The sequence below is a fragment of the Rattus norvegicus genome, chromosome 7, assembly GCF_021556685.1.
Source record: "Rattus norvegicus strain SHRSP/BbbUtx chromosome 7, alternate assembly SHRSP_T2T, whole genome shotgun sequence".
NCBI classification, from domain to species: Eukaryota; Metazoa; Chordata; class Mammalia; order Rodentia; family Muridae; genus Rattus; species Rattus norvegicus.
Window position 1 is genome coordinate 28841175 of NC_141540.1, and position 17587 is coordinate 28858761.

General features: G+C 46.1%; 1 protein-coding gene and 1 long non-coding RNA gene across 5 annotated transcripts in view; one reads left to right on the forward strand and one right to left on the reverse strand.

Annotated features, from left to right (window-relative positions):
* Tcp11l2 (t-complex 11 like 2) overlaps window positions 1–9630 on the reverse strand; it is a 34839-nt gene extending 25209 nt beyond the window's left edge. Inside the window, exons 1-2 of one of the 3 annotated variants that reach the window (XM_087557114.1) lie at window positions 9514–9630; window positions 1258–1424 (exon numbers count right to left, since the gene is read on the reverse strand). In XM_087557114.1, coding sequence (XP_087413240.1) covers window positions 1258–1414 — 157 coding nt within the window. In that variant the 5' untranslated portion in view covers window positions 1415–1424; window positions 9514–9630. 3 annotated transcript variants of the gene reach the window in all.
* Window positions 9131–10387, forward strand: LOC102552828 (uncharacterized). 2 transcript variants are annotated; one of them, XR_015625177.1, is made up of 3 exons: window positions 9131–9654; window positions 9806–9891; window positions 10065–10387. It is a non-coding gene; the product is annotated as an uncharacterized LOC102552828 (long non-coding RNA). The 2 variants fall into 2 exon arrangements; XR_015625178.1 differs by having other exon boundaries at window positions 9185–9673.
* The last annotated feature ends 7200 nt before the right edge of the window (window positions 10388–17587 follow it).

Sequence of the window (17587 nt, forward strand, 5' to 3'; positions counted from 1 at the left end):
GAAGGTGCCAAGGGGGAGTAAGATGAGAAAGGCAGATGATGCTGGGGGTTGGCAAGGCCTTCTTCAGCATGCCTAGGTACCATGACCCCATCTATAAACAGGCAAAACAAGATGGAAACTGGCTATCCAATGACAAGTCAGTAGGTAAGTGTCGGTCTATTTACTTTATGATGCAGTAGTGGTCATAAGGCCAGTGTTTAGGAAACAGTCTAGCATGTTTTGGGTACAGTGCTAAGGGCAAGCATCCAATGAGAAGCATGCGGATTTGGCAAAGTGCCAGCAGCTGGCATGTTTGGGTGACACTGCAGGCAATCCCCTCTTTCCTCTATACCACAGGTCTCCCGAATCTTAAACATGGAAACAAAAACATCTAAATCAACAGAACCGCTGAAGTGGGGATCTGATCTTACTAACATCAGGTGCTTTTCCCACCTTAGCTTTGCCAGTTTAAGATGTTATGGACTTTTAAGACAAAAATGCTGATTCAAAACTTAAAAAACAAACAAACAAACAAACAAAAGGCACAACCAGGCATATTGTTCACCCCTCCAACTGCAGCTCTCCGGGGGCTGAGGAGGAAACTGCCACAGGTTTAAAACCAGCCTGGGCTGCAGAGTGAAATTTTGTGGAAAGGAGGAAAAAAAAAACAAAAACAAAAAAACCACACAAAAACTACCTACTTGAAACATCTGTGTCCACAGACACTAAATAAATAAATAAATAAATAAATAAATAAATAAATAAATAATTAAGTTAGTAAGTAAGTAAGTGCCGGCCACTCTTCTAGCTTTCTCACAGCCCACAGTGGAGTAATTCTCCCTGCTGGTTCATCTGAGTAGGATTTGCACAACACTGAAATCAGCAGACAAGCCCTCTTCAGATTATTACACTTCCTGCCCACCCTTCCGGCAAGGCAAAATTTCCTTCCATGTGAAACAAGAAGGACCAATGCACAAGATAATCTCAAGAAGGGGTGTTTCTACCACTTAGGAGACAAGACAGATAGGGCTAGGGGAGGGGGTTTTAGATCCATGCTCAAACCAAACAGGTTAGAGACAAGGCTCAAAATACAATGAGCAGGTTACAAACTTATCCCTAAGAACACACCAAGACTACCACAGTGCCTCTGACACACTATTCTGATGCATCTAGAAAGGATGGGGAAGTGTGTGATTTGCTCACAGCACTGCTGAGTTTTCAAAGCCATTGCACACAGAGCCAGCACCCAACCAACCCCACCTTGCTCCCGTTGCTTACAGGCAGGAGAGCTGGATTTGCTGGAGGAATCGCTGGTGAAGCTTTGTCTGGAACACCCGTAGTCACTGAGGGAAGCCGTACTTTCAGAGAAGCGAGAAGACTCTGAATCACTCTGTTGGTCCTCGTTCACATATTGCTTCTCACCGTTGAAAGGCATCCTTTATCACCTTGGGGATGGATGGATGGATGGATGGATGGATGGATGGATGGATGGATAGAGAGAGAAAGAGAGAGAGAGAGAGAAGAGAGGAGAGAGAGAGAGGAGAGAGAGAGAGAGAGAGAGAGAGAGAGAGAGAGAGAGAGAGAGAGAGAGGAGAGACACACAGAGAGAACCTGCACAGACAGAGAGACCCTGAATCAACATCATTCTGGGATACCTATTACACCTGCTTCCAACGTGCTTTTTCCAGCATGGATAATAATGCCCAAAGCTGTGACAATCTAGGTGGGAATTGTCCCCAACAAATTACCTCACCCTTCTAGAACCCTGAGCAAGACTTTTGCAAAATCACCCAGACTGCCTTCCACAAAAGGCGTGTTGAAGCCATATTCAGGGGAAATGTGGAGCAGCTCTAGGTGATAGCAGACCCTTCCGAAATGTACACTGTACACAAACAGGCTCTCCTAGGTTGCTGTGACGAAGCTCTAGTGGGCTCCTCAGTCAGACTCTATTCTGTTCTGGAGAAGTCACTTAACCACCTGACTCCATGGGGGAAACTGGGCTCCCAGACTGAACTTCCACAGCTTTGTGAAGACTGAAGAGGATTAACCTCATCACAGCATCAACTGTAGTAACTATTCTTTTTTTTTTTTTTTTCCGTTCTTTTTTTCGGAGCTGGGGACCGAACCCAGGGCCTTGCGCTTCCTAGGCAAGCGCTCTACCACTGAGCTAAATCCCCAACCCCGTAGTAACTGTTCTTACTGCCTTGTTTGAAAGGAAGTAAGTTCAGCTGGTGACATGGCTCGGTGGGTAAGGGCACTAGGTGCCAAGCCAATGACCTGAATTCAACCCTGCTATGACAGGAGAAAACTAGTTCCACAAACTGTCCTCTGACCTCCCCCAAGTGCTGGTGGCATGCACAGATGTGAACACACAAACACAGGACATAGCTAGAGAATGGAAGTCTAAAAAACATTAAGGACGTTCAAACTCAAACTCTTGGTACGTTTGTGAGCCTGTCTCGGGAAGCAAAGGCTGATGAGATTTTGCGGGTCGCCAAGACTAGCTCCCCATTTTCATATGAACTATCGAAGCATGAAGACGAAGACTTGTTTGGTCTGTACTCACGAACTTGCTGAGCACCGAGGACCATAGGGTTCTGATGCATACTTGGAGGGACAAGGAGACTCACTGCACCATGGCGCCAGTCCCTGCACTCTAAAGTCAAGTGCTTTCTCTGGGACATTACATAGCATCCCAGGGAAGAAGTCATGCCTGGCACAATCTAGAAAGACCAAGGCACATGAATGCCAGGCCTGGGCCTGAGAGCACCAGTCAGGGCTATGAGGAAATTGGCTTTGCTATGAACCTAGCTATCAGCTGACTGCAAAAGCCAAATTTGCTCAAAGGAGACCCCTCCAACCCTGGATGGAGACTGAGGAATGAGGGAACTCCCTGCAGGGAGGGATGGGGTACTTTCACAAAGGCTAAAACAAAGGAAACTCTTTAGCAATGCATAATATGACTGGGAATGTCTCCACATTTTTTAGTGAATCTGTTAATATTTACAGAATACCTGCTGCACATCAGGCACTAGAAAAGTAGCTGCACAAAACAGACATAACCCTATTCTCAAATCCAGTTACTTAAAACCGTGTGCACCAGATGCTAGAGATGTAAGAAGCAGAAACAAGGATTTTCTGACAAGCACACGAAAAACAGGGGGTGGATCAGAACTAAAAGGTACCTCCAGGGGAGATCCAGACATCACTGTAAGATATAAGGCAAGCTGCACCTTTTGGGAGCGAGTGGGGACAAGAGCAAACCTGCGCCATGGGGTGGTGGTGGTGGGGACGACAGTCCAAGGACATCTCTACAGTCTCGATCAACTTTAGTCCTGACACTCATAAAGGTGCACCTTTGCCCAAGCCGAAACCTGACTAAACAGAGAATTGTTAACTCCTTCTGCAGATGGGAGGGCAAGGAGTAGGAGGGACTGGCCACTTGGAAGCACTCACCCTATCTTACAATCCCAAAGCCAACAACCATAGACACGGGCTACAAAACAGTCCTGAGCTCTTGGCTCTTCAGTAGCAAGACAGCTTCCTCTTATGCATGAAAGGTAGTTTTGTCCTGAGTGTTTACTGAAGCACTCTGGGAGTGTGGTTTGGTTTGTACTGAGGAAGCGCCTAGCAGCACAGTCCACTGGTGGGCAGAACTCACTAGGAGAAAGTGAGCTGCAGCAATTCACTTCCCACTGCTGGCACTGCCTGAAAATGCTTCGCCCCCAAAAGCCTCCCTCCATCCTTCATCATCAGCTTACCCCTCTCAGTACAGCTGTCGCACATCTCTTCCTTCTCTACAAAAAGACTTGCACTAGACTAAGGAGATGGTTCAGCAAGGGACCTGAGTTCAAGTCCCCAGCACAGTTGTATGTTCCTGCAATCCCATGACCGTGGAGAAGGATAGAGGGCTGGCTGTCCTCCAACCTAGTTCCTGGTTAGTGGGAGACCCTGTCTCGAGGAACTAGGGACTGATAAAGCAGACCCTCGATATGGACATGTGTGTTCACACCCACAAGGAGGCATTTGTGGCTGTCTTCTTCCAGTGAGTATTTCTGAATCTCCCGAAGAAGGCAGACACTGCCTTGTCTAGCATCTGTACCAAGTTCACAAGTCCTCAGTGTCAGCTGAATCACAGTCATCGAATCCCACTTGGTACAGCTTCAACTAGAACATCTGTAAACTGACAGCCCTACATAATCACAGCCTGCTGCCGCTGAGCGAAAGCCTGGAGCAGAGACATTACCGTCTATGCCTGGTTTATCTGATTTAAATTCCAAATCCCCAGGCCTTGTCGCTCCTGACTGATTCCTGCTCTTTCTCTACCACAGTGGGCTCACACCACCACGCATTTTCCAAGTAAAAGCGAATAAAAGCGTTCATCTGTGGGAATTTATCAAGTGGTTTAATAGTTATAACTGTGCATTTCTTTTGATATTCCAGCTGGATAGCACATTTGGTAGGTTGCTTAATTACACAGAAAGGGAACCAAATGCAAAGGGCTTTAAAAAAAAAAAAAAAAAAAAAAAAAAAAGGTCAAGAGCTAGAGCCCAGGGTCTGAGGCCCAGTACGTCACCAGCTAACTCTGGGACTTCACGCACAGCTGCATTCTGTAGGGGGTGGGTGGCAGAGAACTGGGTTAATTACATATCCTTTCTGTGGGAAATTGCTAAGATGTTCCTCCAAGGCAGATAAGGGTTCCATGACATATCGCAAAATATTCTGAGAAAACATGCATGTACAGTGAGCATGTTTAATGTGTGGAATTAAGTTTTGTGTCAACATGTCACTGGAGGTGGGATCTGAGGCATGAGGCTGTAACAGACAACTAAAAAGTGTCACACTCTTTAGATGCTCTTCAGCTGGCAAAGGCACCCACGTCACAACTGTGATTCACTGCATCCAAGCAGAAGCTTGTCTTTGGAGCAAGGCACTCATTACTGCCTTAAGAGATCGTCTATTTCTTCTACGGGTGTACCAAGAATGCCTAACTAGTAGAGCTGGCGTGAAATTTCACTTAGTTAAGGAAAGGGTTGCTTGGGGCAGTGTCTGCCACAGAGACAATAGTATATGGGTATTATGTGCTTTCCTTTGTCAAATCACCTTGGGCGTTAAACCAGGAAAACAATTATTATCAAATCACGTTTCCCTACAGAGAAACAAGGAAGGCTGGCACTGACCGTAAGACAGAACTCACACACTCGTCTGAACTATGAAACCCCAAATCCAATGGCCTGTCCCGGTGTAAATGGTCTGCAGGTGCCTTCACCATCCTTCCCTAGTCTTCAACTTCCACACGAGTCAACTGGGGACAAATCAACTTGACCCAAAAGGCATTGAGGGTAACTGGACTGCTTCAACTATTAGATGCTTAGTCTGCTGGTAACAATTGTTTTAAAGAAGCACAATGCCTTTCATATGAACAAACGTGCATCTGCCTAGCTGGTCAACAAAACAACATAGGTAAATCAAGCAATCCTGCAGGAACACCACATTCATCCAACCTGAGGTCTCACTGGTTGAAGGTAAAGATAGAAGATACCTCCAAGCAGAGCTCCCAATATTACTACACTGGGTCATTATTTAAAGAAACTGGATCATTTTTATGTATCCTTCCATTCTTTTTTAACATATGGCATTATGCCATTCCTTCTCCGCGCAGTAAGTGGAGTTCAGCAGGTAGAGATGTACTGTTGAATAAATACATGGATGCATTATGGAAGTTTACTGCTAACATTTTAGAGACAAGGAAAGGATACAGAGAGCCAGACAGCTGTCCCACCACACAGAGAGCATGGACATCAGCTTTTAATTTGCTTGTGATTCTTCAGTTTATATTTGACTCTGCATCTTATTTCCTCTCTACAGAAAACTTCCTCTAAATAGCCCTGTACTGATGAGGACTGTAAAGATCCCCCAGATTTTGACTGTAGTTGATAAGGTCCCTGTTACTGTGGACATAACATAGATGTGCATCCCATAGCTTCCTGCCTTGATTGACTGATTGACTGATTGACTGATTGATTTGCAAAAACAGACCTTGGACCAAATACACCTCTAGGTCTGATTTTTTGGAATGGGATAGCCTGGGTTCAAAGCTGCCTGCAGGTTATGCAGCATGCCCCAGCTTTGTGAGCCGTCACCCATCTGGGGCAGGTTTTGGTGATGCAGCTGTCTTTGAGTCATCTCTGTTCCTGTAAGCCACCCCTCACCCATTTGCTTTTAAGTACTATCAAAAACCAACCAACCAACCAAACAACCAAACAAACATACAAACGAACTCATGGCTTACCAAGTTGGACTCTGATGGTATCTATAGTTAAGTCTGTTATGGGTTTCCTATTCTGAGGGTGTTGTGTCTTCCCAGGAAAAGTCTTGTCAAACAACAGATACAAACTCTAAGTGTTGCCCAAGTCCAGATGCTGTTAATTCTGCAGAATCTCACAGAATGCAAGATCTGTGAGACCATGGTGACCTTCACCTTGACTTTATAGGATATACTAAACGCCCTGGAATCCAGACAGAAAGTTGTAGAAGGCCAATGCCTAGTGAACTATGGAGTCAGGGCTGGAGGCCAGTAGATGAAACTTCTCCAGACGAGAGCAGTCAGTCTAAGTGTCTAGCCTGTGGCTTTGTCAACAGGGCCACAATGGGTAGCTTTATACAAAGAACTTGGAAGCTTGAATCCTACCTTAGATGTAATGACATAGGGCTAGAGAAAAGGCTTGTCAATTAGGGATACTTGCTCTTCTTGCAGAGGACCCAGAAACGACACCCCCAGTTTGACAGTATTGGGAGATAAGGCCCACTTAAAGAGGCTTAGGTCACGAGGGTTCTGTACTGAAGAACCAATCAATGCGGCTATGGAAGAGTATGAGGCCACGAGTTCATCTTTCACTCTTATCCTCACCACAACTTTTGACTGTAGTTGATAAGGTCCCCCAGGCTCTGCATACAGCAGACTTTTGGGGGATTAGCAGCCATGCCAACCACCCCACTTATGACAGTACATTCCCAAATGGAAATGACAAATTTCAAGGTACTCGTGCCTGAAGCCCCCATGGGCCTCATGGAAATTAGCCACCCAGAGTTCAGACCACCGCCCAGGACAGACAGGGACCCAATGAATATCCTTACATGAACAAATTTGGCCCCGAGTCTACTCAGGAAACAGCTAGAGTTTCCGATCTGTTCTGCCTGTATCACATTGTTCATTAAGCAGGCACTCAATATAGTAGTTTAACTGTCTTTATCTCTGCCTTCCCAGTAACTTTTAAAATGCATGTAGGAAGCGTTCCCTTCTCCAGTCTCCAGTGCCTATCTCAACACAATTCCAAGGTTAGCAAAGCCTCAAGTCCCAGGAGCCTAAAGAACACTGTTCTTGTATCACTGTACTCTTCTGACACTCAATGACACAAAAAAGTAGCAACTAGAAGCAACAGTTATGGAGCGTTCATTTATCATGGTCTCAGTATTACACTCTGTAAGTGCTTCAGATCATTTATTTCCTCAAAGCTGCAATACAACTGTGTCAGGTAGGTGTTATTCTTGTTTAAAATAAGAACCCAGGGATCAGAGAGACCGCATTACTCTCCCCGAAGGTTACAGCAGTGCAGAGGCTCAACTCAAAAGCCAGGCAGCAGGCTGTAGCCCTGAAGCCCGTGCATGGTAGTCAGGATGGCTGGAGCCCAGTGTGTTGCTAATCATTCTTTCCATTCCAAATTGATCTGTCCGTCATCACGTGGACACTTGCACATGTGGGAGCAAGATGACCTTACCCTGGGACACTATACCGTGAAGGACATCGCTGAAGGAGAGCATTCAACAAAATAGCACTCGACCACCCCTCTATTAGAGGGCCATTCCTTACGCCCTGCTAACTGCTTACAGCTAGCAGTCAAATACATCTGGCAGTAAATTGTTCAGGTTATCCAACATGGCCTGGGGAATGAGATCCACCAAGTTAACGCTAGGTTGTGGGGAAAATGAGATGGCAAGAAGCATTTAGTGGATACCCTCCCCCTTCCAGGACTTTACCAAAGTCACAGGATGGAAGGAGGGAAGCAGTCAAAGGCAGGACTGAGCTCTGATGGAAAAAAAAAATCACAGGTGCTAGAAAATGTCTATAGTCCATCAAACACTGCTTTAGCACCAGCCTAGAGTAAAGCAAAAGCCATAGTATGAGAGAACAATACTGGTCCTCATCAAGTCATAGTGAGCAGAGAGCCAGACAAAAGCCAACAAGCCAGCCACTGTCTAAAAGGCAGATGCCTATGCTCCCTGTGCCATTACAGCATCGGGAAAGATTTCTAGGCACTCTTTGTCCTAGAAAGCATTGATCCCCACATCCCTGACGCCTAGTTTAACAACCTGTGCTGCACACTCCGGGGCCCTTCAGCCCTGGGTCACTTCAAGTGGAGCAATGTATGAAATCCGTGAGGGTAGTAAAAAAGGGTGGGGGCTAGATGGGGCTGGGGTGGGGGCGGGGGCTCCTAACCCAGGAACCAGCATAAGAACCTCATTATCAGAAGAACCTCGTTGTCAGTTGGAAGGTAGGACAACGAAGATCTGAGAGCTGAACACCACTAAGTGCTAAGCAGCCCTCTAAGGGACAAGGACAAGTTGCCTGGTTTACCGTTAAGGTACCAAGACAACGATGAAAGAGTGTATTTCACTTCATTCACACTGGAACCTCTCTGAAGTGTTTCTACTCGGCTTGTAACGGTAGTCTAACAAACGCTTCTTCGTTGGCTGGATTTGTGGGTTTAAACACCTGATTTGGGCTTCTTGTGGTTGGGGGCGGACAGAACCTACAGTCCTGTCAAGTGCTCTGCCACAAAACTACATTCCCAGTCTAATAAACGCATTTTAGAAGGGAAACATTGTGAAATCGCTCATTTAATGGAAGTTTTTCCACAGTACTAACGTAAACACATAACTGTGTCATCCACGTGCCACCGAATCTCGTTGCTATGTTTTGTGGCGCCTCCCTGAACGGAAAGCCATCCTTGAGAAGAACCCAGATGTGACCTGAGCTGGCCTCCTGGACAGTCAAATCCAACGGAAGTCCCAGGAGTCCCGCCCGCTCGCCCACGTTCTCTGCTGCCCCTCCCTCCAGCAGCACCACGTTTCCTGTCAAAACAAACGTTTGGGGGAGGGGACTGCCGGGACAGAAGCCTGCTCTCGAGAAACCAGGCAACAAGACCCAAACACAGGCCGCGGTCCGGCCCGGCCGGGCCCCACCGCGGCTCAATCCCACTCCTCCAGGGCGGAGGGATCCGGGACCTGGTCGTACGGGGAGCCCAGTCCGTCTCGCGCCCGAGAGCACAGTCGCTGGCACGCACCCAAAGGGTTGTCATCACGGCCAAGCGGCCCCGGCAGAGCCTGGGCCAACACCGCCACCGTGCCCCACTTCAGGCCTTGACTCGGAGGTCAAATGTCCTGACTTCGGAGGGCACCAGGAGCCCTCCCGTTACCCCGAGGAGACGCGGTCCCTTCAGATCCCACGGCCCCTCCCCTGGGATGGGTACGCACCCCAGGATCCCGCGCAGAGACTCGAGGAAGACTAGGTGGCCGGGGTCGCGGGGCTCTGTGTATAGCCCCCTCACCCAGGGTCACAGGCACCGAGAGACTCAGCAGTCTGTCAACTCTGGAGCCCTCCCGCAACCGCACGCGGTATTTAAAGGGCCCAGAGGTACTCCCTGGGCGAGACCATCTGGGAAGGAACTGGGGGGAACTATGGCGCCGTGGCGCCAGAATCCAGGGCAACTCTGAAGGGATCCCTAAACTCTAGCATAGTCTGTCTACAGAAAAATGTTCTCCTCAGGTTTCTATCGTGAAGGCTGAAGAAGGCTCGCACTGAAAGCCATTTGGACACGAGAAGATAGATAGGCTCCCCCATGCTCAGTAGTGGTACGGTCCATGCTTGCCAGGGGCGGGGAAAGGAGTAAACACGGAATTGGGGCAGCCTAGGGCCCGGAGCGCTAGGGCTGCTCTAGGGCCTAAAGCGTTCGGGGGCGGGGCCTGGCTGTGTAAGGGCGGGGCCTAAGTGCAGAGGGTGACGCCCCCAATCCTGTTTCTTTCAGTTTACCAGATGGGGTCAAACGAACTAACTCCAACTCAGCGGACAAACTGCTGGTAGTCGGCTCGCGGCAATAATATAAAAGTACTAGATGCCCACCTTCACACTGGCCACACACACGGGGCCAAGCGAGCCATCAACGTTTCAAACCCGCTGTCCCACGCACATCGGCGGCTAACCGCGTCATCCACACGTGTCAACATTTTCTTGTAAACACGGTCCTGATTTGCCCCTTGAATTGGATGATTGGCTTCTGGGAGCCACACCTACTGAAGCTCTCTGAGGGCTTCGCCTGGGTGCAAAGATAAAGAGTTTTGCTTCTTCTAAGGGTTCATTGGCAGCGCTTATCTTGGGGAGAAGTTTCAACCAGAGTTAATGTAAATAAGTGCTGGGAGGGGCTCTTGTGTGGTCAGGCTTACTAAGCATAACTTCTTGTGAGCTTGCTTCTGGGCATAAAGAGACAGAACCACTTTTTTTTTTTTTTTTTTTTTTGCCAGTTGCAAATTGGTATTCCTTATGGGTTACTTCATACAAAAAAAGTAAGTGAATTTCATATAAGCAGAAACATTTCTGTTTAGGGCTAAAATGATATCGGATTGTGGAGGCAAATTGTCTACCATCATTCTAGAAAGGATTTTCCCAAAAGCAGACAATAGTTTAAAGCAAGGTAGAAATACAATTGTACAACGTGGGCTTGTCTGAGGTTATAACCCAGTCCCTAGCATTTATCTCTCCAGGAGCTCTTGTTCAGCGGGACTGGAATGGAACTAAAGCAGTCTCAGATGCTCAGTGTTAGCTACTGAAATTAGTTCTGAACAAAGCTACCTAGCGATTTGTATCTGCCGCTCTAGAAATTACACAACCTAAAGCCGGAACCATGACTGCTAAGAGTTGCTGCTCTATCACGAGGACCACAGGTAATTTGGATCTCGGCATCCACATTGCGTGGCTCACAAACACTTGTAACTCTAGCCCTAAGGAATGCAATGCTGTCTTCTGGACCCCCTGCACACACACACATGCACACACACTCATAATAAGTACATGTACACATATGTACACACTCATAAGCACTTGTACACTCCCCCCCCCAGAGAGGGACATTCACATCAATGATAAAATTAATCTTTTTTTAAAAAATGGTAAGGGGTTGGGGATTTAGCTCAGTGGTAGGGTGCTTGCCTAGCAAGCACAAGGCCCTGGGTTCGGTCCTCAGCTCCGGGAAAAAAAAAAGGTAAAATATACAACCTGATACAGATCAAGAGACTTAAAGAGAAAGTGCCACTGTCACCTAGGCCTTATCCCATAAACCTGTTATTTATGTCACTTGTTGGGATAAACAGATGTCAAAAGCCTCCAGTCTCAAGGCTTGCCAGATCACTGCCACCACCCAACCCGCCCTACAAGCCTCCACAGCGAAAAGATTAACTAAAAATATTTCTACATTCCTGGTGGCCATGTAACAATGACACATGAAAACAGTGTGTGCTTTGCAAGCGTCTTATTAGCCTGCTAAGTGTCATGTTGTGTCATCAGCTAGGAGCAGGTGAGCATAAGTCAACACAGTTGTCCAGTCACCCGGGGTGACGGACTCATTTTGACACTTCTTTTTAAACGCTCAAATATGTCCCCCTTGCAAACACAAAGGAGCCATTTCCCTCAAAGCAGATGAGCCCATTTGCAGCCTGTTGCCCTGTGAGATTCTCCAAGGGGAATAGAAGAGGTAGAGGCTCGGAAAGCCAAGCCATGAAGACAGAAGATGCAGGAAACAAGTCTTCTCCTGCTTTCCTTTAAATAACTTCTTATTCGAAAGCGCAGCGGAGAGTCTCTGACCAACTGCTCTCTGCCTGGGTTGTGCTGTTAGATAGAAGGAGATTCTCTTACCCCACCCCCACCTGCCAAAAGCTTTGTGTCACGTCCGTGCCACACAGATCAAAACATAAGATAAAGTCCTCACTGCTTAGGTAATGTGTATGACTTTCTGGGGGGGGCAATATCTGAAAAGAAAACCACTTTAGTAAAATTAAATTCCTTAGTTGAAGAAATCTTATTATTGCATCTCGTGTGGGAGTTGGATCTGTTTATTTGAGACAGGGCCTCGATATATATCTTGGGCTGGCCACAAACTTTTGATATTTCTTCCTCAGGCCTCTGGAGTACTGTGTTTGCAAGCAGGTACCATGACACCCAGCTTTGTGCCTAGTATTTGTAAATTACCTGCTTTGAACCATTGGAAAAGCTGGTGGTAATAGGCTTATTTTCCCTTAAAGTACACTTTGTTTTAAAAATCACAAATTTTTATCTGATATCATTGGCAAAAAAACCAAAATGCCAGCTAAGACAAGGTCAAACTTTTTGCATGAATTCACATATTTCCTTTTTTATACCTCTGAAAAGTTTTAGTCCTCACACCCTTTTTGGTGGTGGTGGTGGGGTCCACTTTGTGAGTTGTTTTTTGTTTTGTTTTTAATGTTGCTAGGAGAGGGAAGCCATGAATAAACTCTTAAGTCCAGTACACTTGACATCTGAGTTCTAAATTACAATGAATTCTTGGAGGAAAAAACAAACCAAAAAAATCCAAAACCTAGCATTGTAATAAGTAGGCCTACAACTCTTGTCAACCAATTTGCTGATGGAGTTGCATCTTGGGTCAATTAAAGGGGACCCCAATACAGCTGTATCACACTCACAGCTTGTGGGGGTGGGAGGGGCGGTAGAAGCCCCAAAGAATGAGGAAACACTGTCAGTCTTCAGTCTTCCTCTGCTGGGGCTGGGAAGCTCCTCCTGCCTGGGTTGACCTGACTTCAAAGCTTCTTATTTTCCTCAGTTCCTTAAGACCTATCTATGCATTTGCAAAAGGCTCTACTGGCAATCATACCAGCACCACCACCTCCATCGCTACCACCAGCCCTGCTTGGTTTAATGTCCCATTGCTGTTATCTTGACATTTCTTAATACTTTCTGAACAAGGGGATCCCTGCATTTTCATTTTGCGTTGAACCCCACAAATCATGTAGCTGGTCCTGGTCTCACCACAGAAGAGTCTGAGTCTAGGTTTGGTTTTGTTTTCCAGTGCTGTGGATTGAGCTTGGGGTCTTGTTGAGTGTTAGGCAAGTGCTCTACCACTCATCTGTATTCCCAGACCTGATTGATTGATTGATTGATTGATTGATTTTGATACAGGGCCTTGCTAAGGTTTCCAGGCTGGTCTTGAACTTGTTCTGTGGTCCAGGAAGACCTTCAATCTACTCCCTATGCTAGTCTATTATTTCAGCATCTCAGATTTTATAATAGCTCATTAAAGCAATTTGCAAGAAAAAATATGACTATACAAAATATATAGTATCTTGGCCTTATGTCTTCCCTTTTATAGACCTATATAAGATATGACTCCATTGAGAGACGAAGAAAAGCTAAATGGAATCAGATTTCTCATCCATCTTAAGGCACTAGAGAGGGGGCTGGGAACAAGTCAGTAACTGAGGGGACAAGCTACTGCAGGCAGGGGGAAGGAGGCAATCTGACTAATACAGGCACTAGAGAATAAGGCATTGAGTGCTCAAACCTCAATCACACACCTTCTGTTCAAATCTGTTATGAACCTAAACATGCTCTAAAAAATTTTTTTTAATTACCTTTACCTTATTTCTCATTTCTCAAAATATTGATATTTTTCCTTTGGCTTTGAAGATTAGGTAGGTTTAAGTTGCCAACCATTCATAACTTTGAACTGAATACCTTGATCAGTTTTCTCTGGATTCCGCTGGACCGAATGCGCACAAAATCACTTTTCACACCCAGTGTATCTCCCCTCATATTTAAACACAGCCCGCTCCTGACCCTGACAAATACTAAAAACACCAACAGCTTCAGAGCTTTCCTCGTCCCCGCCACCGTCTTTCCACTTACCTGGACAACGTGGCTCTCCTATGGGACTCAAAAGAATGAGAAGCAAAGCCAAGAGAGTGCCTTGGCCAGCAGCTTCGGAAGTGGGCGGGGCCAAGGAAAACCAATGGGCGGTGCCAGGAGGGATGCTTGGCTTGGTTTCCTCACCAGGATATTCGTCTCCTGCGGGCCTCTGGCCTAACCCGGGGTATTGTTTTCTAAATGCTTTTGTGAGTCAACTTATAGGCCCTCAGTTTTTTTTTTGTTGTTGTTGTTCTTTTTTTCGGAGCTGGGGGAACCCAGGGCCTTCCTAGGCAAGCGCTCTACCACTGAGCTAAATCCCCAACCCCAGGCCCTCAGTTTTTAAATCAAACATCCAACAGTGCCCAAAAGCTTCGAAAATAAGTTGTAAAACCTGGAAGACAGAAGGGAAACATGGAGAAATGTGAGTCTCAGGATAGCATTTAACTCCCAAACACAAGTTACAGAGCAGCAGTTGCAAGGTGTTGCCATTTATGCCAGAGAGGGTTTCCTCCCTCCTGGGTACACCCTGCCCAAGTATTTTTGAAACACGGTCAAAAAGAATGGAAGAAACCTGATCGATGAGGAGTGCCTTGGTCAAAGCGGTCGGGGAGAGCTCCAGTTTGCTCTGCTACACATCTAGACAGTTCATGTTGTTTTCAATGGGCGTGTGTTCATTCACAGAACCGTACAATGCTAGTCTTATCATTCCGAGTTCCCAAACTCCCTGACTAGAGACACACGGTACAAATGATGGCCTTCCCATCTCTGAAAGTCACATAAACGAACGGAGCTTTCCATATAAAGGAAGGGATTTGCCAAAGGTCCCTCTGTATAGCATGCTAAAAGTTCTTTATGCGTGGTGGGATGGGGGGTGTGGGGGGTCATTGATCCTTATTCTTTTAGGATGTTGACTTGAAGGCTTCTCTTACTACATGGTGTTTCCTTTCAAGCATCAAGTCTTTGATGATAAACTGGATAAGTACCCTTTTCCACAGAAGGGTATAAAGCATTTGAAACACAGTTGCAGGTCGTCCAGAGGTGGCTCAATAATTACGCTACTTCAGTAATTCTGCCAGTTCTGAAGAGCCCTGACCCTTCAGCCCCATTTCACAGTAGTTCTTCCCAGAGTTCCTGACCCGGGAGAGGAGCCATCACACTAGGACAGTGAGGGCTTATGACTGAACAAAAACATTCTTGGCGGTGGTGACTCACCAAGCTGGCACATCAAAAATAGAAACCAGAAGGACTCACTGCATGGCTCCTCCACAGAGGCACACACATAAACACTCCTGTGCAGTGTCACATGCAGAGAGAGCTTTACCTCTTGACCATCACGTTTCCGTGGTGACATGAAAACAGCACACAGCCTCCATGCCAACTAAGGGCTTGAAATATTTATGCCCACATTCCATGACTTGGCAGAGTATCTGGCCCAGGTACCCAGGTGACCATGCCTCACAGGAAAGCAAAGAGAATGGAATGTTCTTAACCAGCCTACAAGAGGAGACTGCCTGTGTGCTCTCGCATGTACACGTATACACATAAGGCACCCATATACATATGTGTGCACGTATGTATTATGTGCGTGTGTGTACGTATGAAGTAGAGAAAGAAAAGGAACTAAATTTTGCTTTGAGAAACTTGAGGTTAAAGAGCCATACAAGGCACTTCTGAATGGTTCACGGAGGAAGAATTTATGCCTTAACATTGTTTCACACAACAGGCTACAACACAGGTGTACAAATGGTTTTTCTTTGTCCTTTCTTTCTTTCTTTCTTTCTCTCCTTCTTTCTTTCTTTCTCTCTCTCTCTTCTTTCTTTCTTTTTTCTTTTTTTTATTATTAATGAGTATTTCTTATATACATTTCGAGTGTTATTCCCTTTCCCGGTTTCCGGGCAAACATCCCCCTAATCCCTCCCCCTCCCCTTCTTTATGGGTGTTCCCCTCCCCATCCTCCCCCCATTGCCACCCTCCCCTCAACAATCTAGTTCACTGGGGGTTCAGTCTTTCTTTCTTTCTATCTTTCTTTCTCTCTCTCTTTCTCTCTCTTTCTTTCTTTCTCTCTCTTTCTCTCTTTCTTTCTCTCTTTCTTTCTTTCTTTCTTTCTCTCTCTCTTTCTTTCTTCCTCTCTCTCTTTCTTTCTCTCTCTTTCTTTCTCTCTTTCTTTCTTTCTTTCTTTCTTTCTTTCTTCCTTTCTCTCTCTCTCTCTTTCTTTCTCTCTCTTTCTTTCTTTCTTTCTTTCTCTCTCTCTCTCTCTTTCTTTCTCTTTCTTTCTTTCTCTCTTTCTCTCTTTCTTTCTTTCTTTCTTTCTCTCTCTCTTTCTTTCTTTCTCAGTCGTAGGGACTGCAATCTAGACCTCGTATCTGCTGGTTTGTGTTGTACATCTGACCTGGGTACCTGGCTCTCTCCTTCCATTTTCTACTTTGAGACAGGGTGTCCCCAAATTGTCTGTGTTGCCTTTTGGACTCGTTCTGGAGCCCAGGCTAGATTTGAACTTGAGTTTTGTACTGCTTTGTTTTGTTTTTGGCCTACTAGTCACAGACTCCATAGAGTTACCTTAGAAGACGGAGCCTCAAACAAGGAAGTGCTAGACACATTTTCTTGATTGATGGCTGACGTGGGAGGGCCCAGCCTGTGTGGGTCAGTGTTGTCCCTGAGTAGGTGTCCTGTGAGGTGTAAGGAAGGTAATTAACAGTGATCCTGGAAAAGAGTCAATAAACAACGTTCCTCAGGGCGACTGCTTCAGTTTCTGCCTCCAGGTTTCTGCCCTCACTCCCCTCAATGGTGGACTGCGATCCAAGTATGTAAGCTAAATAAATCCTTGTCTTCCCAAGTTGATTTTGGTCAGTGTTTTCACAGCGAACTCAGACAGGGGGCTGCAGCCTTAGCTTCCCTCAGCAGATGGCGTATAAACCTGTATGCTGGGGCCCAGTTACGAGCAAATCTTAGACTTCAAGCCCAATTCTTTATTGGAAAAGAGCGTGCATGTAAAATTTATGAATGACTTTTTAAAAATGTATAAGCATAGATAATCAGGTTGTTTTCTTTTTCCCTCAACGAACAAACCCAATTAAAAGGAAGTGCGGTATGGAGGGATAGGGTGAGGGTTTTACACTTCAAATTCATAACCAGGTTTCGACACGCACTGTCCTTATCTTCACAGGTGTCAGGTGGCATTAGGGATGGACTGAGGGCACAATTTGCTACTTTAGTCTATTTTCTGTTTCCAGTAACATCACACCACAGACTGGATGGGTTACAAAGGAGGCTTATTTTAGTTCACGTTTCTTCAAGGGCAAGGTCAAACACACAAAATGCTCCCGCTGATCTCTTTCTGCCATCCGAATTCACTCACAAAGGCTTCACCCCAGTGGCTTTATTCTTAATTAGCCGCCAAAGCCCCTCACCCCCTGAGCCACTGGTCTGATTATGTCTCTGTAACCATAAGCGTCACAGTTGGGATTACATTCCTGTATACAGAACACTGTGGCAGGAATCTTTCTGAAACAATTATTCCGACCCCAATGAGAGGCTCCTGAAAAGTGTCAGTCCCAGGTCATTTTATACTCTAAAACTACAAGGCGGAGTGAAGCAGCAAGCGAGGTTTTCACAGAAGCA